Genomic DNA, 24,001 nt, shown 5'->3' with positions numbered 1-24,001 from the left:
ATTTATTTAAATTTTGCTAGACTATCCGTTGAAATTAGCGAAGTCGGTTTCACCTTTGCTGTAGTGTTATAGTGATAAGCGGAAGCGGTTTTGAAATTATTTTATTAAGTGTGTGTTGGACTATGACATATAAAATAAATTGGTATGCTTTTATTTGTTGATAGTTTTAATATTTAAATTGGATCATCATTATTTCAGCTGTACATAAGCCTTTTCAAGAGGTTTACAATACTGCCCACGTCCGTTTTCAGAGGAACTTAAGTTAGTTAACTTACCAGTCTGTCGCCGTCATTTCGGTGGGCTTTGTTCGTTTCTATACTTTAGTTCGTTTACGTATCTCTTCATCTTTAATTCGATCTCGTAGATATATCCCGAACATAGCTCTCTCCATGACAAATCGAGCGTAAATTTTGTGTCGATTATTATTGTTAAGTAGATATTTTTAACGTTTATTTATTAACGTAGGGTAAGAGATAGCTCCCACATTTGTCCAAACTAGTCATAATAAGTAAGAAAAGGACCAATATTTAGCCATTTACGCACATGCAGTGGTAGTCGTGCAACAAATTGCACCGCCCGGCCAGCCCGCTGATAAATGCGCATGCGGCAAACAATGCGAATTACAAAACTACCAACGTTAGATCACTCAACACGTGTTTCAACCCTCCACGGGGCATCTTCAGGAGTTATGTTACATCGATTAGTGCCAAACACAGAGTGCACTAAGTGAAGTGGCTAAATATTAGTCCTTTTCTTACTTAGGATGGACTTATATAACGCCCGATTCCATTAAAAAAAATCATAATATTATACATATTTATATCTTCCGCTTAAATAATGTAACCCACCCTTACTCGGGTTATCTGCAGAGGTAACTCTCTATTGTTATGAGGTGTTCTCGTTGCATGCTTCTCCATCGGGATACGATCGTTTCGATCAGATTTTATATCCCCCACACCGTAAGATGCTCACTTATTTTTTATTGAATAAATCGAAACACGTACCTTATTACTGTTATGGTATGTGTTCAGTGTTACAATCTATATGTTATTTAAAGGTATCTTCAGTATCGTGTTTAACTGTCTGATCTAATGGAATAACGATTCTCGGATAATAAAAGAAATCGAAATATGAACTATTTACATAACGAGATAGATTTCAAAACTACCCTCATTTCGTGTCGATAATAGTAATTTCGTACTAAATGTGTATTTTATCAACCCATCCCCTGAGATATCGGAGCAACGAACTAATATAACGCACGCCATCGGGACATTCGAAGTTGGCGAAGTAAAAATAAAGATTTCACATTGCGACCGCAATAGAGCGGTGTAATGGGCGGTTTTATGTTCGCCGCGATCGTTCGAGTTTGGTTTTTTGGTCCGCGGCAGTACTTGGCCACGACTTGCGATTATGTGGTCACCTCTGATACAATCCAATTTGTACGAGTAGATGCGACCGCTTGCGATATAGTTATCATAATGTTTTATTGCTTTCAATGGTTTTAACTTGGTTATGTAATCATTTGCCTGTTACAATGTTTACTAAGTCTTTTGATCTTTTTTTTTTATTTCGGTGGGGGAAAACTTCTGGTGTTCAAGATGCCCTGCCTCTGGGGGGAGGATAGGGGTATGTGGGATTCCTACCCACTAACCCCCCTGGTGGTCGCATCTCGCTATACGTTGTCGTCGTATGCCATCGTCCGCCTCAGAGTCGCCGAAGCTAGTGGGAGTTTAGGGCCCCCACCCTAAACTCCCGCGACTCCGAAGGCCCCGTTTATGGTTGGGGAGCATCATCACCGGAGGCCGTCGCGAGGCGGATATCATCATTTCTAATTCGATCTCGCAGCGAAATTCCGAGAATAACACCCTCCATTGCTCGCTAGGTGACTTAGAGCTTTCTTATGAGTCCCGTCCTATGTGATCATGTTTCGGATCCGTATGTCATCACCAAGCTACGTTCAGTTCATCGTTCTACCTATTGAGGGGTCCAACCCACTTGGGTCAAATAAGATTAATTTTATATTACTTTTAACTTTAGATTTAAAATTTTGTAAAGAAACATTTAACGTATTCTATGTTTGTATTATGTTTAATGTTTATAATATAATTCAGTCTATAACAGTCAGTCTCATATGTTCACGATATATATATATGACAAGGTACTGCATTGTCGATACCAAAACTAAAAGCTTCCATTGAACTGCCCATTTAAGTTTTTCGAATTGTAAAAGGAAACTCTACCGGATTTCAAATTAACCGCGGAAGTCCTGAAAAGAGATTTCATGTAAACATTTATCTTTTGCTTACAAATTGATATTTTTCCAATATAACTTACGTATCGACAATGAAATGTCTGTCATGGACCTGTATTATTGACTTGGTATTGTTTGTGCGTTGTGCTATATCAATTTGAACCTTAACTCAATGGTAACAAGTTTGAAAGTATCGAGTCGGCGACGCGAGCTAAGGAGGCGCTGCACGGATGCGACATATACTCCGGTTGCTGTACACTCAAAATCGAATTTGCGAAGGTGAGTGCTTTATTTTTATATTTCCTTTGTGTTGGCATAAAATTGAAGTGTCATTCGAAATGCGCGGGAAAACGATTGACACTTATTTTTTTTTTTTTGCAAACGTGCAAAGGTAATTTATCATACGGCCTATTATTTTTATGAAAACAATTTATGAATTAACACTTGCAATAATTTTATAAAAGGTAGTATTATTTTTTTTAAACGTCAACACTACTCGACCCGTACGGAATTAGTTTGGATCAAAATTAGAAATTGAAATTTAAGCACCTTCGCGTTGTCAGATTGATCTGAAATTTGGTACACACATTTAATTTAGATGACAATACAATATAATAAAATCGATAACATTATAAATCTAATATAGCCGCCGATGCAAAATGGCGGATTACGTATTTTTCCTTAACCCCCTCAATATGGGTATCAAATGAAAGGGCAACACTAGGTAAACACGATGATTATGACAAAATTTAAAATTCAAGATGGACGCCGTTCCGACTAGGTACATATTTTTCCACAACCACCACAATATGAGTATCAAAAAACCGTTTAACTTAAAAGTTTTTTAAATGTATTTATTTTGTGACAATTTCCGGAAAGTATTGAGAGTGGTGGGGGTTGAAACAGCGTTTTGACTATTTAGTCGGGAGCTCGGTCATTCTTTCGATAACCATCGAAGTGATAAGTTGTCTAGTGGACACAATGCTAGTTGGACTATAAGAGTATTAAAAGTGGAATAAAGGTATTTACTGTGCTGTGAATTGGAGTTTTTCTGATATACTGATGTATCATGTACATATTAAGATACAGGATGTTTTCGGCATCGTAGAACGTTGTCTCTGTCGCATGAAATACAACGACTGACAAAACGTCACATAGGTAGTGTGGGAAAGAGATAGTGTGTTACAAAGCCGAAACTAGCCGATTGTCTTTTTCCAAAGGTTGATGTGCAATATTTCTCGCCGGATGCTGTAGATATAATTATGACTAGCTTTTCTAGCGCCTCGAAAAACGTAGCAAACGATGATTATTTATATAAGATTGATTATTAGTTAAATTGCAGTTATTAAAAATTGAAATAAACTTAAGCAAACTTTATTGCCTTGATCGTAACTTAAAGTTACTATATTAATAACAAAATTAACAATTAGAATAATTTATTTAACCGAAGGCTTCGATTTATAGCTTCGTGTATTTGATTTCATCGTATAAAATGTTTCAGGCTTGTACAACGGATTATAGCATACAAAACGGAAATGTTGTACGTAATTACTTTTTGGACGTGAGTTTTGTTTGCGTGATGTGAAAGGTTCGGGTATTAATTTGTCGATGTGGAAAGTTAATACCGTTTATGTTTTTGCTGTATATATTTATTTGTTCATATAGGATGTTGTTAATAATATAAAATCCTATCCTACCTCCTCATTTATTCCTATGTCCTCGAGATGGGGCAGAGGGCGTGCACAGTACGTCGCCATCTCGAGCGGTCTTGAGCCTCGCGCTTTACTTCGCTCCGCGTCATACCAACTGCCTTCACTTCTGCAGTGATCGTCTGCCAGGTTTGCTTTGGACGACCACGTCTTCGCTTTCCTTGAGGATTCCATTCTAGGGTTTGCCTCGGTATGTGATCAGGGTCTCTTCGGAGCGTGTGGCCTTTCAGTTCCACTAGCGGCGTCTGATCTGCTGGTAGATCGGCATCTCTCGGCGCGTTTTCAGAGATCTACGTTGGAGACTTTCTGCGGCCAGTATATACCGAGAATACGTCGAAGACAGTTGTTAACGAAGGCTTGGAGCCGACGCGAGATATCTTTGGTGACCTTCCACGTCTCGCACCTATATAGCAACAAAGTTTTCACAATGGACCGGAATATTTTGAACTTAACTCTCATAGTCAGCTTCCGTGATTGGCACACAAAACGGAGCCATCTCGCAGCCAGTCTCGCATCCATATATATATACATATATATATACATATAAATATACATATCTCGCCTATCGTCATTAATTTATCTCTGCGCCGCCTAACGATTACCTGGTAGAGAATGCTTTCGTTATTAAAGTTGAACATAAAACGTATAAAAGTGTTTTTTAATAATTAAATAAATTTAATAAACTTAATAAATAAAGGGAGCATAAAATCATCCGCGTTATCGTCATAAAAAAAAATCCTGACATTTGCGAAGAGTGACTGCTTCGTATATAACTGGCAATTTAACTCGACGTGGAAATGGTTGCGGCGGGCGGCTGATAAAAAAAAAAACTGCATAAAGCCGGACGGAGCCGCATAAAAAAGACGAGACTAGAATTTACAAGCGCCTCGATTGTAGTGGCAAACACTGCCATTGTTTTTGATACCTGAAACGCGGTTAACGCCTGGTGTAGGGTTACCATGAAGTCCAAAAAATTCGGATATTGTTTTTAAATTATTTTTTTTTTATAATTATTTCGGCCATATCCAAAATGGGACTAGAGATCATCTACTCAAAGCGAATCCAAAGAAACAACTCTAGGTAATCTCTTGATCAGGGCATCTCCAAAGTTACTGAGGGCAATCACCGAGAGGGTTTATGTAAAGGTATTTATTCCTAATGCTACCCGTCAACCCAAGGTGATGAGGATATGATGATGGAACTCCATACACTCTTCTCACTCCACTCTTCATAGCTCTCTGGGTGACAACGTCTCGGATCCGTATGCCATCACCGGCGACACACATAGGTCAAAGACCTTAGTCTTCAATATCTAATAGATTCAGGCGTTACTTTGCGGAATTCCATCCTAACTAACAAAAGGACTAATATTTATTTATCTATTTACTTTATTGGAGATAAATAGTAACAAAAGGCAGTAGGAAAGTACAAATTTAGAAGCTTAGAAGTATAAAATTAGTTACAATTGTTACCTTATAACTATCTCACTAATAACATTTAATGATTTAATGTCAAACGATAACAAAACAAGGAAAAACATTACTAAACAGTGATCAAAGATCCACAACACACCGCAATAATTACGAGTCACAGCTAGCCGTCGCGTTTCGATGAGGTTTAAATTGTATTATATGTATTCATATATAGCTACTTCCGCTATGTAGCTATGCGCGACTACTGCTACATAGCGGAAGTAGCTATATATTAGTCCTTTTCTTACTTAGTCTTAAAGTGTTTCCGCGTCCGCTGCCACTTCAGACAAGTGATTCTGCAGGCTAATTTGGTGGTCTTGATTTTTTTGACCTTCTAATTTCTGATTCGATCTAGAAGCGAATCAAATCGTCGGTTCGTCTAGTGCAGAGTTCCCCAAACTTTTTTGTATCGTAGACCCCCTACTTACCTGATATTGATTTCCTGTAAATTTCTAACGGTAGTGAAGTTTAGTGTTAAAAACTTAAAGTAAAAACACATGTTAATTTATGCATTTATTAGGTTTTTACAAGTTCAAAATGTATTGCGACCACAAAGCGAATACTAACATCCTACAACTTACACAATTTTATAAACATAAATAATAATTTTTTTACTTCAATAGGTACTTTTATAAATAATGTAAATGTTTTCATATTATTATATAGTATGACGTAAGTAAATAGATACTATCAGTGTATGTGTTGAGATCCACTATCGTGGACCCCCATTTTCATTTCATGGACCCCCAAATTTTTTTTTTTGCTGACGTAGACCCCTTGCAGGTTGTCATAGATCCCTTGGGGTCGATATAGACCACTTTGGGAATCACTGGTCTAGTGATTGGCATGGCAATATGTGTAGTACTAGGAATATCAGTATAAATAAATCTATAGAGAAGCAAGAATAATTTGACGCTAAAGAAAATAAATTTTAATTCCAACGAGGCGATCTGTTTTCAGACGATTTATCTTAAATCTATAGAGCCAGCCGGCCTGATGTATTTATAAATGTTTATCTAATGGAAAATCTTTAGAAAACCTTCGTCATTATCATCTCCCGTCATTTGACCTTTTATCCTGGGAAAAATCCCACCTGATCCATTGTGTCGTCTTACAAATTTTTCAATATCGAATCTCTCTGGAGGCTTCGCCGCTTCATTAAATCGACATTTATATAATAATTTTTTTCGTGTAATACATAATTTGAGTATATATTTCTATAATATACAAGGTGATAGTTTGCAGGTGCAAAAGGCTTTAATGCACACACACACACACGCACGCACGTTGTTATAAATTATATTGGTACTTATATTTACTATATTATTTATTCGTAGCAACCCAAGCGTAGAGTCTCGTAGAGCCGCGTAGGGGCGGCTAATAATATTTTTTTCTACGTTAACGTGATATCCCGTGAAAGGGGAGCCCGCGTAGACACATTAATCATTCGCGCCGCTATTATATCGTAAGCGGTATGTTGTGTTCTATTCAAGAGGGTCGACCACTTAAACTGTGAACATCGCCAATTTTGTGTTCCAACTTGTTTTATCGCATTTTGGTGGTTAATCTTTAACATTTAATGCGAAATGAATAAATAAATCGAGATTGCTTTACAGTACACTGTACATTTTTAATTCTTGCTTGTTTGATTTGTAAAAGGTGTAAAGGCTTCAAAGCGATGAATATAAAACTTTTTTGTGAACAAAATATTTTTACACCTATTTTCAATCATCCTTGTATATAGTGATCATTCAGAAATATGTCACGTTAGTATATCTTTCTATAACAAAGCGACAAAAGAACTTTATATGTCAATATATATTTTATATTTTTAATCCCGGATTGTTTATACAGGCTGATTGGTAATAAATGTGAAAGATTTTAAAGGAATGAATGTATAACTCATTTCCTTGTATAATGTATGATTACACTTTATACAAAAATCAATGATTTAAAACGTTATCTAAATTCAGATTACTATATATATGTTAAGAATAGTCATAGTTTATCTTTAATCTTTTTTAGCGGATTTTATGCTGCCAATGATAATTGGTCTGTCGCATTTCAATAAGAAAAACTAAAACAAATGTTTATTTATATACTCTGTGTTTGGCACTAATCGGTTTAACATAACTCCTGAAGATGCCCCGTGGAGGGGTGAAACACGTGTTGAGTGATTTGACGGTGCCAGTTGTGTAATTCGCATTGTTTGCCGCATACGCATTTATCAGCGGGCTGGCGGGCGGTGCACTTTGTTGCACGACTACCACTGCATGTGCGGAAGTGGCTAAATATCCTTTTCTTGCTTAGGATGGACTTCCGCAAGGTAACGCCTGATTCCATTAAATAAACTATTTATTTTAGTCTTTATACAAGGCGATTAAAAAAAGTGATTAAAAAAGGTGTAAAAAGTTTTAAATCTTTTGGCTGTCAAATGAGCTCTATATTCATTATCAAAGTTTGTACATTTATTTTCAATCATTCTGTATGCCCGATAGTCAATATAGATATGAAATAACTTACTTCGTTCGTTATAAAAGCGTAGAAATTATTTAATATACTATATGTACTATACATGTAATTCCTCATAGATACCCGTTTTAATTACAGCCTAATAAAATTTAATTTATAAAAAAATTTAAGTGAAATAAGAAAAGATTTAATATTTGATACCAAGACCAGAGTATACGTAGTTCCGCAGAACATGTTTAACAGCCTCTCTAGCAGCCTCCGGTCAAAAGGTTGGAGAGCTTCGGAACTCGACCGACCACGTGCGCCCGGATGGGTGATCGATTTACAGTATCGTATGTAACATAATGGAGTCGTAGATGCTATTGTATTCCATACATACCTTTTCACGAAGTAAAAGGTGGTTATTTTTTATATAAACTGTCTTAAAGAAATCTTGTATATTAAGATATATTAGTTGAGAGGTGAAAGTGAAATAAAGTACATCAAGTACAGTAAATGGGAGAAACGATAGGACCCCAAAAAGGGGAACCATAAAAAGACAGTGGACGAATATTTTTGCCATCATTTCCCTCCAAAATTTCCTGCATTAATTCCCTCTGTATTTTACTTTAATCACAGCCGTTAATTTATGCAATCACTTGTAATTTACGAATATGGAAAATTAAATCTTACTGAAACTAACTTTCACACAAATACAATTTTCCGTATATAAAACTTTAATTTTATGCAAAGAAATCAGACGCAGTGCGCGTGTGCAGCAAGTCAGCACATAAGCTCGGGATTCCCCGTGAAATGTGTACACAGCACACGTGTTCAATCACAGTATCATTTAGTAGAGTGCGATAAAAACAAAAAAAAGTATTTGGAAAACCGTGTAAAAGCGAAAACGTGTAAAACAAGTACCGTGTAAATCGGGGGATAGGTGTATTTGAAAATTACCTTGTCGTAGACTTAATATAGAAAGAGCAATAAAATCCAAAGCCGTCACTAATATGTTAGATATATTGGATTTTTTACTACTTTTGGTTCGATGAACTTAAGCCGAATTTAACTAAAAATCTCTTCACCCCGGGGAAATCTATTTGCGAATCTCGTAGTGCTTGTCTGTAAGATACGTATTTTTTTTATTACGATCGACGTAGTCTGGTGTATGGTGCGTTATTCTCTGGAGAAATCTATTTTACTGCACCGAAAATATATTGTAATGCGTCTTAGCGAGATGTTGTTGATGAATTTTTCATTCTTATGTAAATCTAGTGTATAATAAAAATGAAAGGTTTTTGATGAAATTTGATATATCGAGCAATGAAACGGGAGTGAAGTACTGGTTTCACACAAGTGTCTAAATCAGAGTTCCCCAAACTTTTTTTTGTCATAGACCCCTTGCCATGTTTTTCCGTGTTGGGTAGACCCACTAGTTACTTGATATTGATTTCCTGTAAATTTCTAACTGTAGTGAAGTTTAGTGTTAAAAACTTAAAGTAAAAACACATGTCAATTTATACATTTATTAATTGAATTTAAATTAAAACTACTCAATATATAATTTTGTATCTGTTATGTAAAATATACGTAACATTAAATAAACAATAAAGAAAATAACATAAGCAATAAGTCAATATATTTAGTGAGAAGGATGAACCTGATGCTTTTATAATAAATTATCAACATTTGGCGTCAATTTTGTAAGTAATTAAAGTAATTTTATAAACATATATAATAATTTTTTACTTCATAGGTACTTTTATAAATAATGTAAATGTTTTGATATTATAAGATAGTATGATGTAAGTAAATAGGTACTATCAGTGTATGTGTTGAGATGCACTATCGTGGACCCCCATTTTCATTTCATGGACCCCCAAATTTTTTCCGCTGACGTAGACCCCTTGCATGTTGTCATAGACCCCTAGGGGTCGATATAGACCACTTTGGGAATCACTGGTCTATCTAGTTTCTGATTGATAACCACACTGTTAGTGTTGCGGTATTGTTACAGCTTCTTCGGTAAGTTTTAATGAGAGAAATTTAAATTTCTCTATCTACTAATTCTACCCTTTCTGTGTGACTCATGTACACTGCTTTTTCGTCTCTTCTTGTGTTGCTATCCGCGTTGAACTTTCCTTCTTTCTGGCGACTCTCTTGCATAGCCATGTTAGTAGCCTCTCTTCTTTTGTTCTATTGTCAAAGGCTACACACTACAATGAATCGATTGCCAGTCACATCAGTTCGTGTAACAATCTTCTCAACCATAATTTGATCTCGTAGAAAAATCTAGAATGCAGTCCTAACCATGGATAGTTGATCGACTGTGAGTTAAGAAGTCAGAAGTAAAAGCCCAGTGGAATGAAGTGAAAAAATGGATAAAGCTGATGATCAAATATAAAAGATAATGTTACGTTTTTTTGGCATCCAAGTGTAGGAGGCCGTGATGCGAGCAAAAGACAAGCGCACGTGAAGTGCTTTACACTTAGTGACACTCGTTATGGATCGCTTTGTACGCTGAACTGCGCACTCGAGGCCGCGGCGTCACTCAAGTTTTAAGCTTTCGTGCAGTTTATGATTTCAAAGGATTAACTTTTATCGTGAGGATCGATAATCTTTTAATACCAAAATATTTTCTCTACGAAGTCATGTCTATTTTTGCAATAAATTATTTTGAGTACAAATTCATCGAAAATCCTTTGATATTCAAATATTTTGTCTACGAATTCATCCATGATCTTTTAATACTAATATTCTTGTATCTACGAAGTCATTCGTGATACTTTGATATTAAAGTTCTTTTGTCTACGAAAGCCATTCGTGGACTTTTGATTTTAAAACTCTGTTGTCTATGAAGTCGTCCACGATGTTTTGATATAAAATTCTTTAATCTACGAAGTCATCCATAATCTTTTAGTATTAAAAATGTTTTGTCTGCGATATCATCTATGATATTTTGAGAATAAAATTCTTTTGAATACGAAACCTTCAAAATCCTTTTATTGAATTCTTCCAACTGCAAACTCATTCATGAACTTTTGACATTAAAATGTTTTTGACTACGAAGTCATCGAAAATAGTTTGATTTTGAATTCTTTTATTTACAAAGTAATCCATGATCTTTTGAAGTTAAAGTTCTTTTATCTACGAAGTCATCCATGATCTTTTGAAATTAAAGTTCCTTTTTCTTCAAAGTTATCCATGTTCTTTTGATATTAAAACTCTATTGTATACGATGTCATCCATGGTTTTTTCATATTAAAATTCTTTTTAATACAAAATCATGCAGGATATTTTGATATTAAAACTCTGTTATCTACGATATCATCCACGATCTTTGATATTAAAGTTCTTTTTCCTACAGTCATCAATGATCTTTGACATTAAAGCTCTTTTTTCTACAAAGTCATCTATGATCTTTTGATATTAAACTTCATTTACCTACAAAGACATCCATGATTGTTTGATATTAAAACTCTGTTATTTATAAATTCATTCATGCGCTTTTAATATTAAAATTCTTTAGTCTACGATGTCATCCATGATATTTCGACATTAAATTGTTTTGTCTACAAAGTCATCGAACTTTTGACTATTAAGGTCTTGTATACGAAGTCATCCACCCTGATTTGATATTAAAATTATTTCATCCATGAAGTCATCTTTATCCTTTTGAAATTAAAATACTTTTGCTACGTGAGTTATTGATGATTTTTCGATTTTAAAAGTATGTAAACCCCATATAATCTCATATAATTCTCGGGCTTCATTATTTACTTTTGTAGTAGTAAATATGTAACGGGGTGATGTTAAATAATATTTTGTATATATAATCACCAGGCAGTCTGCAAAATCATGCGAAAGATCTTCTGACCAGCGAGAAATCAAGACGGATCTTGGAGGCTCCAAAAGAATGCCGAAATTGAGACTTTAGTAGCACAGCCAAATATCATTGGCGAATATAAAGCTCAACGAATCCGCTGGCTTGGTCACTTGGAGCGAATGGGATCGGATCGGAGCGTGAAGGTAGCGTACTTGGAAAAACCGAGGGGGTCGAAGACCAGTGGGTAGACCCAGGTATTGCTGGATCGATCGCGTTGAGGCAGACTTGCGCGAATTGAATGTCAGCCAATGGCAGACGATGGCGCAAGATAGAGGAAAGTGGAAGTCTCTCGCTTCGGAGGCCAAGACCCACTTTGGGTCACTGAGCTAGCGGAGTAGTAGTAGTCTGTAAAGACCCAATTAGACGAGACCAATGCACTGGTAATTTCCAAATACCGCACAATCGAATGCAAACCGAGGAATGTGTAAGTGGAGACATTTGAATATCTCAGCAAAAGCCCGCGGGCGCGTTCCTCTAGAAGCGAAATTATGCAAATTATAGGATAGTTGTGACTACGATACGTAGTTTAAATGATATATGAATAAGACGCGGGTATTTAATTTGGTCTGATAGTTTGCGATAAAAGTCTCTTTGGACTATTGCCACGTAAAAAGATAAATAATTTCTTTTATGAAACAGTTAATGATAGCGTACCGTTCACGTGAGTTACGTAGAATTAAGTTATTATTGCAGATTTGAATTAGGACGACAGATATTTATTTATTTTATATTTATTTATTTTCCACATATTTAGCTGATTAAAAAAGTATATACTAAATCGAAGAAATTTACACGCAGCATTTTGACAAACATAGGCGCTCTTATATTTCATTATTACTAGTACTAATATATATATGTATTACACTAGAATTTATTTAATAAGTGTAAGTTTTTATTTATTTACATAATAATTTGTTAGAAAAAAATGTGTATTGAATAAGTCGTAAGAGATTTATTTCTATTTTATTTACATTTTACTATTTGTTGTAAGTTTTATATCTAGTTTTTTTAATATATATATATATATATATATATATATATATATATATGGGGATTGCCCAATCAACCAAGAGTACTTCAAACATTAATCCCCCGGGTTGTCTCGCTCGCACAGAACCAACACGCAGACAGCCGACCTTTTTAAGTTCGTCGAAAGACGTTTGATATAGAACGCTTCCAGCCCATCTTAAAGGAAATCTAGTAGGTGCTGATGTCCAGCTGTGGGACACGTATTGCTGAAACGGTGATGAAGTTATTGATTTTTCAATTGTTTCAATTTAAGTCGTGATTATAAAATGAATCTTTTAGCCGGCTAGATCATTTACATATATATGTGTACAGTGTTGTAATTTTTTTTTTTTCATCACCCATACGTGACTCATCGTCAAATGAGAGATGATGGGTTTGACTACCCCAATGATTTGAACTAAACCTAGCTATCCAGCCTCCCGAAGTAAGACAATCTGGTCGCTCTGCCAAATCTAAGACGTTCCGTCTTATTATAAGTATTTTAGTCGGTGCCAATTCGAATATTACCGAATATGAGAAAAAATTACTGAGCCAAAATTATTTCTCGTATCACGTATTATAAATGATTTTTATTATTTTTATTGAGATGAAAAGATATTTGAGCATGCGTACACAGAAAGCGATAAAATTCAAAGATATAATATGCGATATTTAACATTATTCCTTATGGAGTTTTATAACCTTAGATTTAGTTGCGAATTTAAAGAATTTATTTAAAATTACATTACTGCGATATCGCTAAGCGATACGTGATATAGCCTATTATAGTATGTTGTATTGTCAAGGTGTCTGTTTTCAAAAGGCTCATTAATGTGTCGCGTAACGTCCGATGGCTGCGCGTGCGCAAGCTTGACTGGTCGTTCTTACTTTGGTGGTTTTGACTAATCGGACCAGTTGAGGGTAGTCAGAGTTTTCAACGTCTTATTGAATATCTACTTTAAAAAATAATTTTATATGTATGTGTAATATTGAAATATATTTCCCTATAAAATTTGAATAATTTAAAGTAAGTTTATGTATAAACTTAACCTTTTTTGACAACACACGATATTATTCGATTCGCAACCGTATCGCTTGTTGTATGCTATGGCCATAATCAATGTGTATGCTACAGTCATTGAACAAGCGGCATGGGTCCCACGACGTCTGGTCTGTCTGTCATAAATTATGTTATCATTTTTTTTCTCTTTTGTTTCATCTAATCCCATTTCGCGTGCCATAATCTTGCAACATATATCATATATGATGGATTTGGTATATCATATATGATGGATTTGGTTTCATGCTCCAGTCTTTATTACCGGACGTTGTAACATAGATGTACAAGGCATTTCGTTTTATGTTATTTTTAAATATTACAATTATTAAGACGGCTTTCTTACGAATAGACTATTTTGGCTATATGACATTTGGAGGTATGTGAATATTTATTTTATCGGCACTCCTTTTCAGCACGAACAGGAGGAACGAAAGGTTCCCACCGGCCATGTATGGGAACGGGACGTTAAAAATTGGGGTTAATTATATTTGAATTTCTTTCATTTTTGTTCTTAATATTGTGTTAAAATTAAATACTTTAAAACTTTGGTAAAGAAGTTATTTTAAAAAAAATCTATGTGTTTATGTGTGTGTTTTAAAGCAAGATGCTTTTGAAACTAACGTATTTTTATTATAAGTTGAATAATATATTTATCGTTATTATTATCGGTTTTAGCTGTAAGACGTCCACTGTCTTTTTTATTGCTCCCTCCCTCCTTTTTGGGATCCTTTCGCTTCCCCCTTCCATGTATGTGGCAGAGTTGTGACAATTGGAGCAAGCTTTTTTTTATTTCATTTCACTCTCTCTTTTCGTTCTTCACAATCTCTTACATTTGATATTCCTTCTGTTCGTAACAGTCTATCTTTCTTCACATTCAAATCGTCTCTCGTGCATCACCTTCCTTCCATCATCTTTATTTCTAGACCACAATTTGCTACGTTATCACAGTTTTGACTCTAGATTTTATTTATATTTTACTATTTGTAGTTATATTTATTTCTAGTTTTATTTTATTTTCCTTTATTATTTACTAAACTTATATTAACTTAACTTATGACTATGATCTTAAATTACTTCCCGAATCTTATACTTTTCAATTGTATATTGTACTACTGTTTCAATTCTTTCCCAGTGTTGGGCATACGGTGGAGGCATATGGAGGTAATATGATTGAGATATGATATAGGGAGGCTTTTATAAAATAGGCTCGAAAGGAGTTTAACACTTACGCTTTAATATAAAGGTTATGTATGTTACATAGGGGTCGTAAATATTTTAGGAAGGTTTTAGAGGTTCATAGCACGAAATAGGTTGGGAAACACTGCTATAAAGAGATGATAATCCTGAATATAACCTTCTCAATGGCTCGTTGATCAACTATCAGCTTGCTAATGTAGCTCAGGGTGATAAACCACGTTTCAGTGATGCAAGTCATCACCGGTAACACACGTTGGTCGAAGATTTATGTCTAGACTAGATTTAAGGTTATAAATGAAAGCATAAAACCTTAATGTTTAAATTAATCAGCGGCTGCAAATACTGTTCCAGTTTCACCTCCGATGCACGTAAAAGGAAACAGCTGTAGTCTCAAACCGGAAGCTGCCTAACCTTGTACCGTACACTTCCGCTTGCAAGCTAATCATATTCAATCCGTTTTAATCAGCTATGGATAATATATGTTTATACACGAAATATGTTAAGTAAGTTTCATTAAATTAATAATAAAAATAATTATTTTACTTCAAGTTTTATATAAGCATAATTGGTTATAGATGTAAAACCTTTGAGGAGGTAAATATATAGCATATTCGCAATCAATTAATGTAAGGTGCAATCCATCCAAAAATCAATGGTTTTAGAAATAAAAAATATCGTCGTGATAATATATTAAGAAAAAATGATTTTAAAATTCGAATTACTACATATTAAAATTAATTATTTAATACTATTTATATCTGAATTGTTCGAAAAAAATGAATAATTCTTGTTTAAGGACAGTAGAAGCCCACTGCTGAGCATAGGTCTCCACCAAAGATCGCCACTATGACCGGACGTGGGCTGCCCGTATCAAGCGACTTGTTGCGATCTAAACTATGTAGTCAGCCCACCTAGTGGGCGGTATACCCACACCGCGTATACCATTAAAAATATAAACGAAACATCAATTTATACAGCGTGATTAGAAATATTTGTAAAAAAATTGAAACGTTTTTGTTGACAAACGTTCTGTATTTTCATCCCTTTAACACGTTGAACGCCAGACTAAAAACCATATTTAGTTCAGTGTGCCGCGACGGACACCATGTGACTGCCATCATGTTGGGTCCAAGAGGCCGCGTCGGACACCACGTGTCCGCATGCCCTCGATCACTTCAGAAGCCTCTAGGGAGCCAACGGACAGTGTTTCGACTATTTTTACCAAGGCATGTGATCCGCGCGGCCCCGCAGAAAAATGATGGGTAAATCGCTGTTTCCGTAAGTCGCCCATTATTTTTAGGGGTTTTACTGACGATATTTGCAAAAAAACACCTTGGCGATTTTTTGACGATTTTCGATTTAATGGTGTGGCCCCAGGGGACAGTATGTTGTCGGATACATGGTGTCCGCCATTGCGTTCAACGTGTTAAAGATCTTATAGATATAACTAATCATCCTGTATAATTATTATTTAAATGGAATTGTCGTATGGATGTATCTACATATAAAACAGCTCTGATAGTCCTTTATTTAATATAATTATCAGAAAAGTTCCAATTAACAGCACAGTTAATACTTTTATTTCACTTTTAATACTCTTATCGACCAACTAGCATAGTTTCCACTAGACAACTTATCACTTCGATGGTTTTCGAACGAAAGACCGAGCTCCCGACTCAATAATCAAAACGCTGTTTCAACCCCCACCACTCATCATCCTTTCCGGAAGTTGTCACAAAAGAGTGACGGTGTCGAGTAGTGTTACCATTTAAGAAAAATAAAACTACCTTTTATGAAATTAAGAAAAGGACCAATATTTAGCCACTTCCGCACATGCATTGTTTGCTGCATACGCATTTATCAGCGGGCTGGCGGGCGGTGCACTTTGTTGCATGACTACCACTGCATGTGCGGAAGTGGCTAAATATTGGTCCTTTTCTTACTTAGGATGGACTTCCGCAAGATAACGCCTGATTCCATTAATTTTTTATAAAATTATTACATGATATGATAAAAATCAATACATTTTCAAAATGTACATATATACTAATAAAGTTTCTCAATTGTTGCAGCCGGAGAGATTGAACGTTTTCAAAAACGACCAGGACAGCTGGGACTATACATGTGAGTACATAGTTGTTTTTAGCTTGAATCTATTCGAAGCTAATGTCTTTATACACGTAAGGACTGCCATACACGTACCAAAAATTTTCATTAATAAACTTATTTATAAGTAAAGTATACGTTGGATTATAGGTGTTTTGTTACGTGTATGGCATGTTATAAAGTCGTCGCTCGATACAATTCACATCTCTAATGGAAAATGATGTAACAGAGATATACTTTTGTCGACAATGCTATCATATACATGTAATGATAATTTGAATAAAGAATACAAATTTAAAAAAATATGGTTTATACAGGATGATTAGTTCTATAGAAGGTGTGAGTTTTCTTCAAAGATTGTCTCTGTTATCGGTCTGTATAGATCCAGCGACTTCCGCAACTTTATATATGTCGGTCCACACAGTGAAGGATCTCTCTCTCTCTTTCTCTCTCTCTCTCTCTCTCTCTCTCTCATGCAGGTCCTAATTATATGTAAAGAAAATTTTTTACATCAATTTATAATCACCATGTATATGGTAGAAGCAAAAGTATAATATTAGTATATAGTCGTGTAAAACAACCAAAAATAACACAAAGTGTTATAAAATATCTAGTCAAATAGCAATGTGATAAATAAATATAAAGTTAAATTATGAATAATAACTTGTTAATTAAAAATGGTTAATAAATAAAATAAAAATGTCCTGTAATGTGAAACAAATCAACAAGGAATTTAGGTGAGGAAAATAAAATGATATGTGATAGAATATCAAAATGTAATGAATGAATTTGTGAAGAATGAACGGAGAAAGATAGATAAAAAATTAATTCAGAAAAAAAATATTAACCCGTAATTGTAACGCTATTAAGTCTATAACCAATCATCTTGTATTGAAATCTATGCTTTATTTTTGAAGGATCTAACATCGAAATTCATGTAAAAAGTATAATGTAGATATATTATTACAATGAGGCGTGTAGATACACACACACTAACATACGCCCACATACGCACACATGCCTATAATTACATATCAACTACAATGCGCCCAATGTTGGACATAGCCTTCCTATTTATATATATTTGACTTTTTTTAATTTTTATATATTACTTATTGTAAACTTCAGAATAGAAATTATTTGAGTAAATTAAAAAAATATTTTTATACCGATATACATTCACATGCGCTTTTGTATCGTCGATTATTTTAACATTATAAGCAGTAAGTTACCACCAGCTCGGAAGGCTTTTTACAATACTTCGCGTGTACATCATAATATAAACTTTGTAAATGAGTCAACAAAGTTCCACACATTTCGAATCAATATTAATTATTTAATAATACTTATATATACCACTAGCTGATCCCGCAAACGTTGTTTTGCAAAAAGAATAATTTTATTTTCAATTTAAAAATAAGGGTTGATCGTAGAGCGGTGAAAATTTAGCGTTGTATGTATTTTTGTATGTTGTATCATAAAAAAATAAAAACCAAAATTTCGTCAATAAAATAAAAAAAAAATTTTGAGTGTGAACAACCCTTATCACTTAGGGGTATGAAAAATAGATAGTAGCCGATTCTCAGACCTACTGAATACGCATATAGAATTTGGTAAAAATCGGTCAAGCCGTTTCAGAGGAGTTCAAGTTCGAACACCGTGACACGAGAATTTTATATATTATATATTTTTATTTTATATTTAAAAGTAAGTAAAGAAAGTTTTAAGGCCTTTGTAACTTTAACTTACATTCATATCCGTAAACGATTTGTTAAATTTTCGAAGTCAAAATTTAGGAGTTACGAGTTTATTTTTTGTTTTTTGTATTTTTTATAAAGTAACTTAAATTAATTTTTTTCAGTTTAATAATGAATTACTATAGACAAAATATCTCTGTCTTTCTATCACAAACAATGATTATTTTTTATGTACATAGTTAATCTGGAAATATATGTATAATTTGTAATTATAGAAATATATTTTTAATTGATATTATATTAAAAAAACATATAGTGGTTTATTTTAAAAATGTAACGCTATTTTAGATGTATAACAATCTATGTTTACTCGAATAAATTATTGATTGTCATATAAATGAAATTTTAAATAAAAAGCACAAAAAGTGTTTTGCTCCAGGTGAGGCTCGAACTCACAACCCCGGCATTGCTCGGACACTGTCTTATAAGTACCGTGCGCTAACCAATTGCGCCACTGGAGCGACGGCACGATGTACGAAATAAGCAGTCGCTTCCATTTTATATGAATAGTTAATTTTTTTTTTTAAATCTATGACTCATGTCGGTTTAAACATGTCTTAGCTAACCCACAAACAGATACGTTCTTGCATGTTTAATTATGTTAAACTATACAAATAATTTCTGTTTTAATTTTAAAAAATAAGTCATATATTAATTATAAACAAACACAAAGACAATGATAGCAGTCACATCGCTGACGGCGTCCGAATTCAAATCGGCGTTCGAAATTTGAATTCGAACGCGCAAGAATTATTTAAAATAAAAAGTGTTTGATCGTACTGGCTAGCAATTCGAATTGTTCTTACTTAAACGCTACATATATTTTTTTTTATTTTTTTAGGACCACAACTATACACTGGCTTATTTTTTATTTCTACACAATTCTAGGTTTCTCTAGGATATTCATTGATATCCAAAGATTTTCTTTAATGATATACCTTGTGTAACTAACTATTTAATGGAATCAGGCGTTATTTTGCGGAAGTCCATCCTAAGTAAGAAAAGGACCAATATATATGTGCGGAGGTGGCTATATATTGGTCCTTTTCTTACTTAACACATAATATACTGTATGATTCACATAGATTAATTCTTTCATTATCTCCTTTTACATAAAAATCGTCAAATAACTGTTTTTTCGATATGACAGCATTTAAGTTTTTATTTCGTGATATGCATTGTACTGAGCGACGGCTATATATACATATATAAATTTCAAAAATGTCTTGTAACAATAATTATATTATAATTTAGAATTAATAATACCTTTAAGGGATATAGATTGCATGCTAATTTAACTTTGAAAGATAAAAAAAAATTCCTAAAAATTTTCTTCTACCCTCAAAATTTGTATGTTGCATGGTATATTATTATTACAATCAAAAATGTTTTGCATGATTATTGAGACAATTTTCAAGTGTTACATTCTAATATACTTGTACGATTTTTTCAACATTGAAACTCACTGATTTACAACTACCCTCATTTACATATCACACATATTGCCTTCACTGTTGTAATTTTTTTTGGGTTTTTATTTTTAAAATCTTTTTCGATTTATAGATTATATTCGTAGACTTTAAGTGTCAAATGTTTGGTTTAGTTATAAATGTTCTTGTCCCAGATGAAGAAGAAGTCTGATACGCTGGGTAGATGTGATATATGTTGTGGACCTTTGATGCAATAAACTAGTGTCTTTCATTCACAAGTCACACATTCTCATATCCAATTGTAGTCATAATTTGTACGTATAAATATGAATGCTTAAACTGAAAGCATTTTATAACTACAATCAATTTGAGCTACCATATAATGACATCTTTATGGTATACGTATCCCAAATACGCCACTCGCGCAACGATCGTGGCCGCGTGCAGACGTGTTTAATGTTTCATCCGTTTTATCATTTATTACAATAAAATTGCGTTTTATATTTACAATAAGACTTTTAACTTTATACTAGATATCCTATTATATATCATATATAAACTGCTAGTACATTACTAACCTTCGGTTTGCCGATGATCAATCTGGGTAAAATGGTCAATGATCACAAAAGAGCCTCTAGAATAATAGACCTTAAAATAGATATGAACAAAATGAAACTGATTTGTAATGTACTAAAGTAGCTGTCGAAAGCTCTGAGCTCAGAATAATAGATGATTATATATACCTGAGAAAAACCGTTCAACTTGTTAAGTCTAATTTCTAGAAAGAGATCTCTTGTCGAATCCAACTCGTATGGACATCGTTCGGGAAACTTCGAGATGTCGAAAATGCGGCAATGTCTGAAGTTAAAGTTCTTTTACCAATGTGTGTTACTAGTCATGACATATGGATCCGAGAGGTGATCAATTACGATGGATCTCAGAAGAAAACTGGGTTATGCTCGGAGTGTAAATAAATCTTTTTGACGCTTATACAAGAAAGTAATTAAGAAAAGGACCAATATTTACCCACTTCCGCACATGCAGTGGTAATCGTGCAACACAGTGCATCTTCAAGAGTTATGTTACACTGATTAGTGTCCAACACCGAGTGAGTCAGTGGCGTTATGAGCGGGCTGACGGGCGGTACACTTTGTTGCACCACTACCACTACATGTGCGGAAGTGGCTAAATATTGGTCCTTTTCTTACTTAGGATGGACTTCCGCAAGGTAACGCCTGATTCCATTAAATAAGAAAGTAATTGTCGTCAAGTACTCTTTATAAAACTATATTTGTAAAAAGCAACTGTAGTGTTTCTCATCGGTTCTTAGCAGAACTGCCTTCGGAGCCGGCGAAAGCTTCTTATGAGACAATAATGCAAACATTTTATGTTGATTGACGACTCGAAAGTACTACTATGGTCAGACCTTAGCTGCAAAATCGAATCATAAACGAGGAGATCCTCAGAAAGAGGTCACCGACTTAGGTTCAAGAATTTCTAGTCTGAGCTGATAATGAGCGGGGAACATCGTTAGTGCTACGAACGGGCGTTGGGGCCAATAGGTTAAGTAGAAGGCATATGCCTCGAAGTGGGGCGTCTATCAGCTGATATGATGTTGATGAATGCTAAGATGATTCTAAACGCGTTCTGATGTTCACGTGTGTTTCCCAACGTGGGTCACACGCCCCACAGGCTGGCAATTTGATTGTTAAGGGGACAATCCGTAAGTGGACTCGATACGAGTTTAACCAACTCGATTTAATATAAAAAGTATGTATGTTATATAGGGGGGCGTAAGAATTTTAGAAAGGCTAAGGTGGGGCATGTGGGGGGCGAAGTAAATAGTAAGCCTCAAGACCGCTTGAGATGTGGTAAAACAGAGCAAAAGGGAAAGAAAGCAGATTTGTGGTATAAAAGAACAGAATGAAAGATTATGTGAATGAGAATGAGAATGAAAATAAAATAATTAAGTGAATAAATTAAATGCTAATAAAGTCCCTATCCCACCATAAATAGGGGTACGAGAGGCCCCCAATAGCAGGGGTCATTAAAAAAAAAAAAAAACCGGTCGAGATGGCGACGTACTGTGGACACCCTCTGCCCCATCTTGGAGACATTGGAATAAATGATGAAAATCGTAAAGTTTGTGAAAAAGTAGAGACAAATTGAACATACAAAATTTATACTTTTGGTTCTGTTGTAGAAATTTCAACGTCTTCTAAGTTTCTCTTGTCTCGAGCGTTTGAAATATGTAGCCCGAGTGTCCGCAGTCCGGCGGGGGATGGAATTGAAATTTTAACTATGCAGAATGAAATCCGTTTAGTTAACACGAGTCGAGTTGCGGGAACGCTTAGTCAAGCTGTCGTGATCGTGAAAATGTTCTGTACGAATGTCGTACTTTTGAAATGATTTACATTTTATTATAAGTCGACGGTAAAGAACCCTTTTTTATATTTCAACTCGTTTTAAATATACATTCATCTAGAAAAAGATGTTTAAACACTTCGATACGGTGCCACAATACCATACACATAGCCGAGCGTCGAATTTATTCAACCAAGAAATTTTAACCTTTATCTGCCAATTACAAGTAAGAAAAGGACAAATATTTAGCCCGCCAGCCCGCTGATAAATGCGCATGCGGCAAACAATGCGAATTACATAACTGCCACCGTCAAATCACTCAACACGTGTTTCACCCCTCCACGGGGCATCATCAGGAGTTATGTTACACCGATTAGTGCCAAACACAGAATCTCGATGTAATTTAGTTAATTTGATGTATTAAAAGCGCCTGTTCAGCTTGGCATGCTGATCTTAAATGCTGGCTGTGCACTTTGTTGCACGACTACCACTGCATGTGCGGAAGCGGCTAAATAATGATCCTTTTCTCACTTAGGATAAACTTTCGCACGGTCACGCCTGATTCCATTAAATGCCAATTACAATTTATTATGTGGCAGCTCCGTGTCACAAGACAACCTTTTACCATCAAGTTTACAAAATCAATGCCGGAGCGGTAACAAATCAATCGATTTTTCTGTAAAATATATCGATAGAAACTACATTACTTTCCGGTGCTCCTAATATAATAATGAGTAAAAAAATCAAACTGATTTTGTGTAAATATTTCTTAATCATTTTCTTAAATATAGGTAGTGCTTTAGCGCGTCTTATAATTAGATGTTTTTTCTTATTGCTATAGTAATTGGTGCGCATTTATGTTTATTAGACTGTAGGTAAGAAATGGACCAATATGTATCCATTTCCTCACATGCAGTGGTAGTCGTGCAATAAAGTGCACCGCCGCATGGTGATTCGCATTGTTTGCCGCATACGCATTTATCAGCGACCTGGCGGACGGTGCACTTTATTGCACGACTACCACTGCATGTGCGGAAGTGGCTAAATATTGGTCCTTTTCTTACTTAGGATGGACTTCCGCGAGATAACGCCTGATTCCATTAAATACTAGATTGTAGGTAAGGTAATAACACCGAAATAATTATTATAAAAATAAGGTTGTATTAAATATACCGGAATGTCTTATCTTAACGGCCAATGACCTGACTCCTACATCGCGACGCCGCGGTAATCTCGAAAGATTTGCAATTTCCGCATCCATTGCCGGTTCGATATTAAGTATTCTGAAGGTGACGTCTAATGGA

At 34.7% G+C, this 24,001-nt stretch overlaps 1 protein-coding gene and 1 non-coding gene across 4 annotated transcripts in view; one reads left to right on the top strand and one right to left on the bottom strand.

Annotated features, from left to right (window-relative positions):
• The window catches only part of sm (smooth), a 543,953-nt gene that overhangs the window by 452,658 nt on the left and 67,294 nt on the right, over positions 1–24,001 (top strand). For all 3 annotated transcript variants that reach the window (XM_068768460.1, XM_068768463.1, XM_068768462.1), the window contains exons 4-5: positions 2,437–2,533; positions 17,113–17,164. In XM_068768460.1, the coding sequence (XP_068624561.1) occupies positions 2,437–2,533; positions 17,113–17,164 (149 nt within the window). The remainder of the gene's footprint in view (positions 1–2,436; positions 2,534–17,112; positions 17,165–24,001) is intronic.
• TRNAI-UAU (transfer RNA isoleucine (anticodon UAU)) lies at positions 19,275–19,364 on the bottom strand. Its single transcript is given in 2 exon segments — positions 19,275–19,310; positions 19,327–19,364. It is a non-coding gene; the product is annotated as a tRNA-Ile (tRNA).

This window comes from Battus philenor, unplaced genomic scaffold (genome assembly GCF_028537555.1).
Source record: "Battus philenor isolate CCGP_79_NKW_IND1 unplaced genomic scaffold, ilBatPhil1.0.hap1 SCAF_25, whole genome shotgun sequence".
Lineage (NCBI taxonomy): Eukaryota > Metazoa > Arthropoda > Insecta > Lepidoptera > Papilionidae > Battus > Battus philenor.
This window is presented reverse-complemented; position numbering and strand designations above follow the sequence as displayed.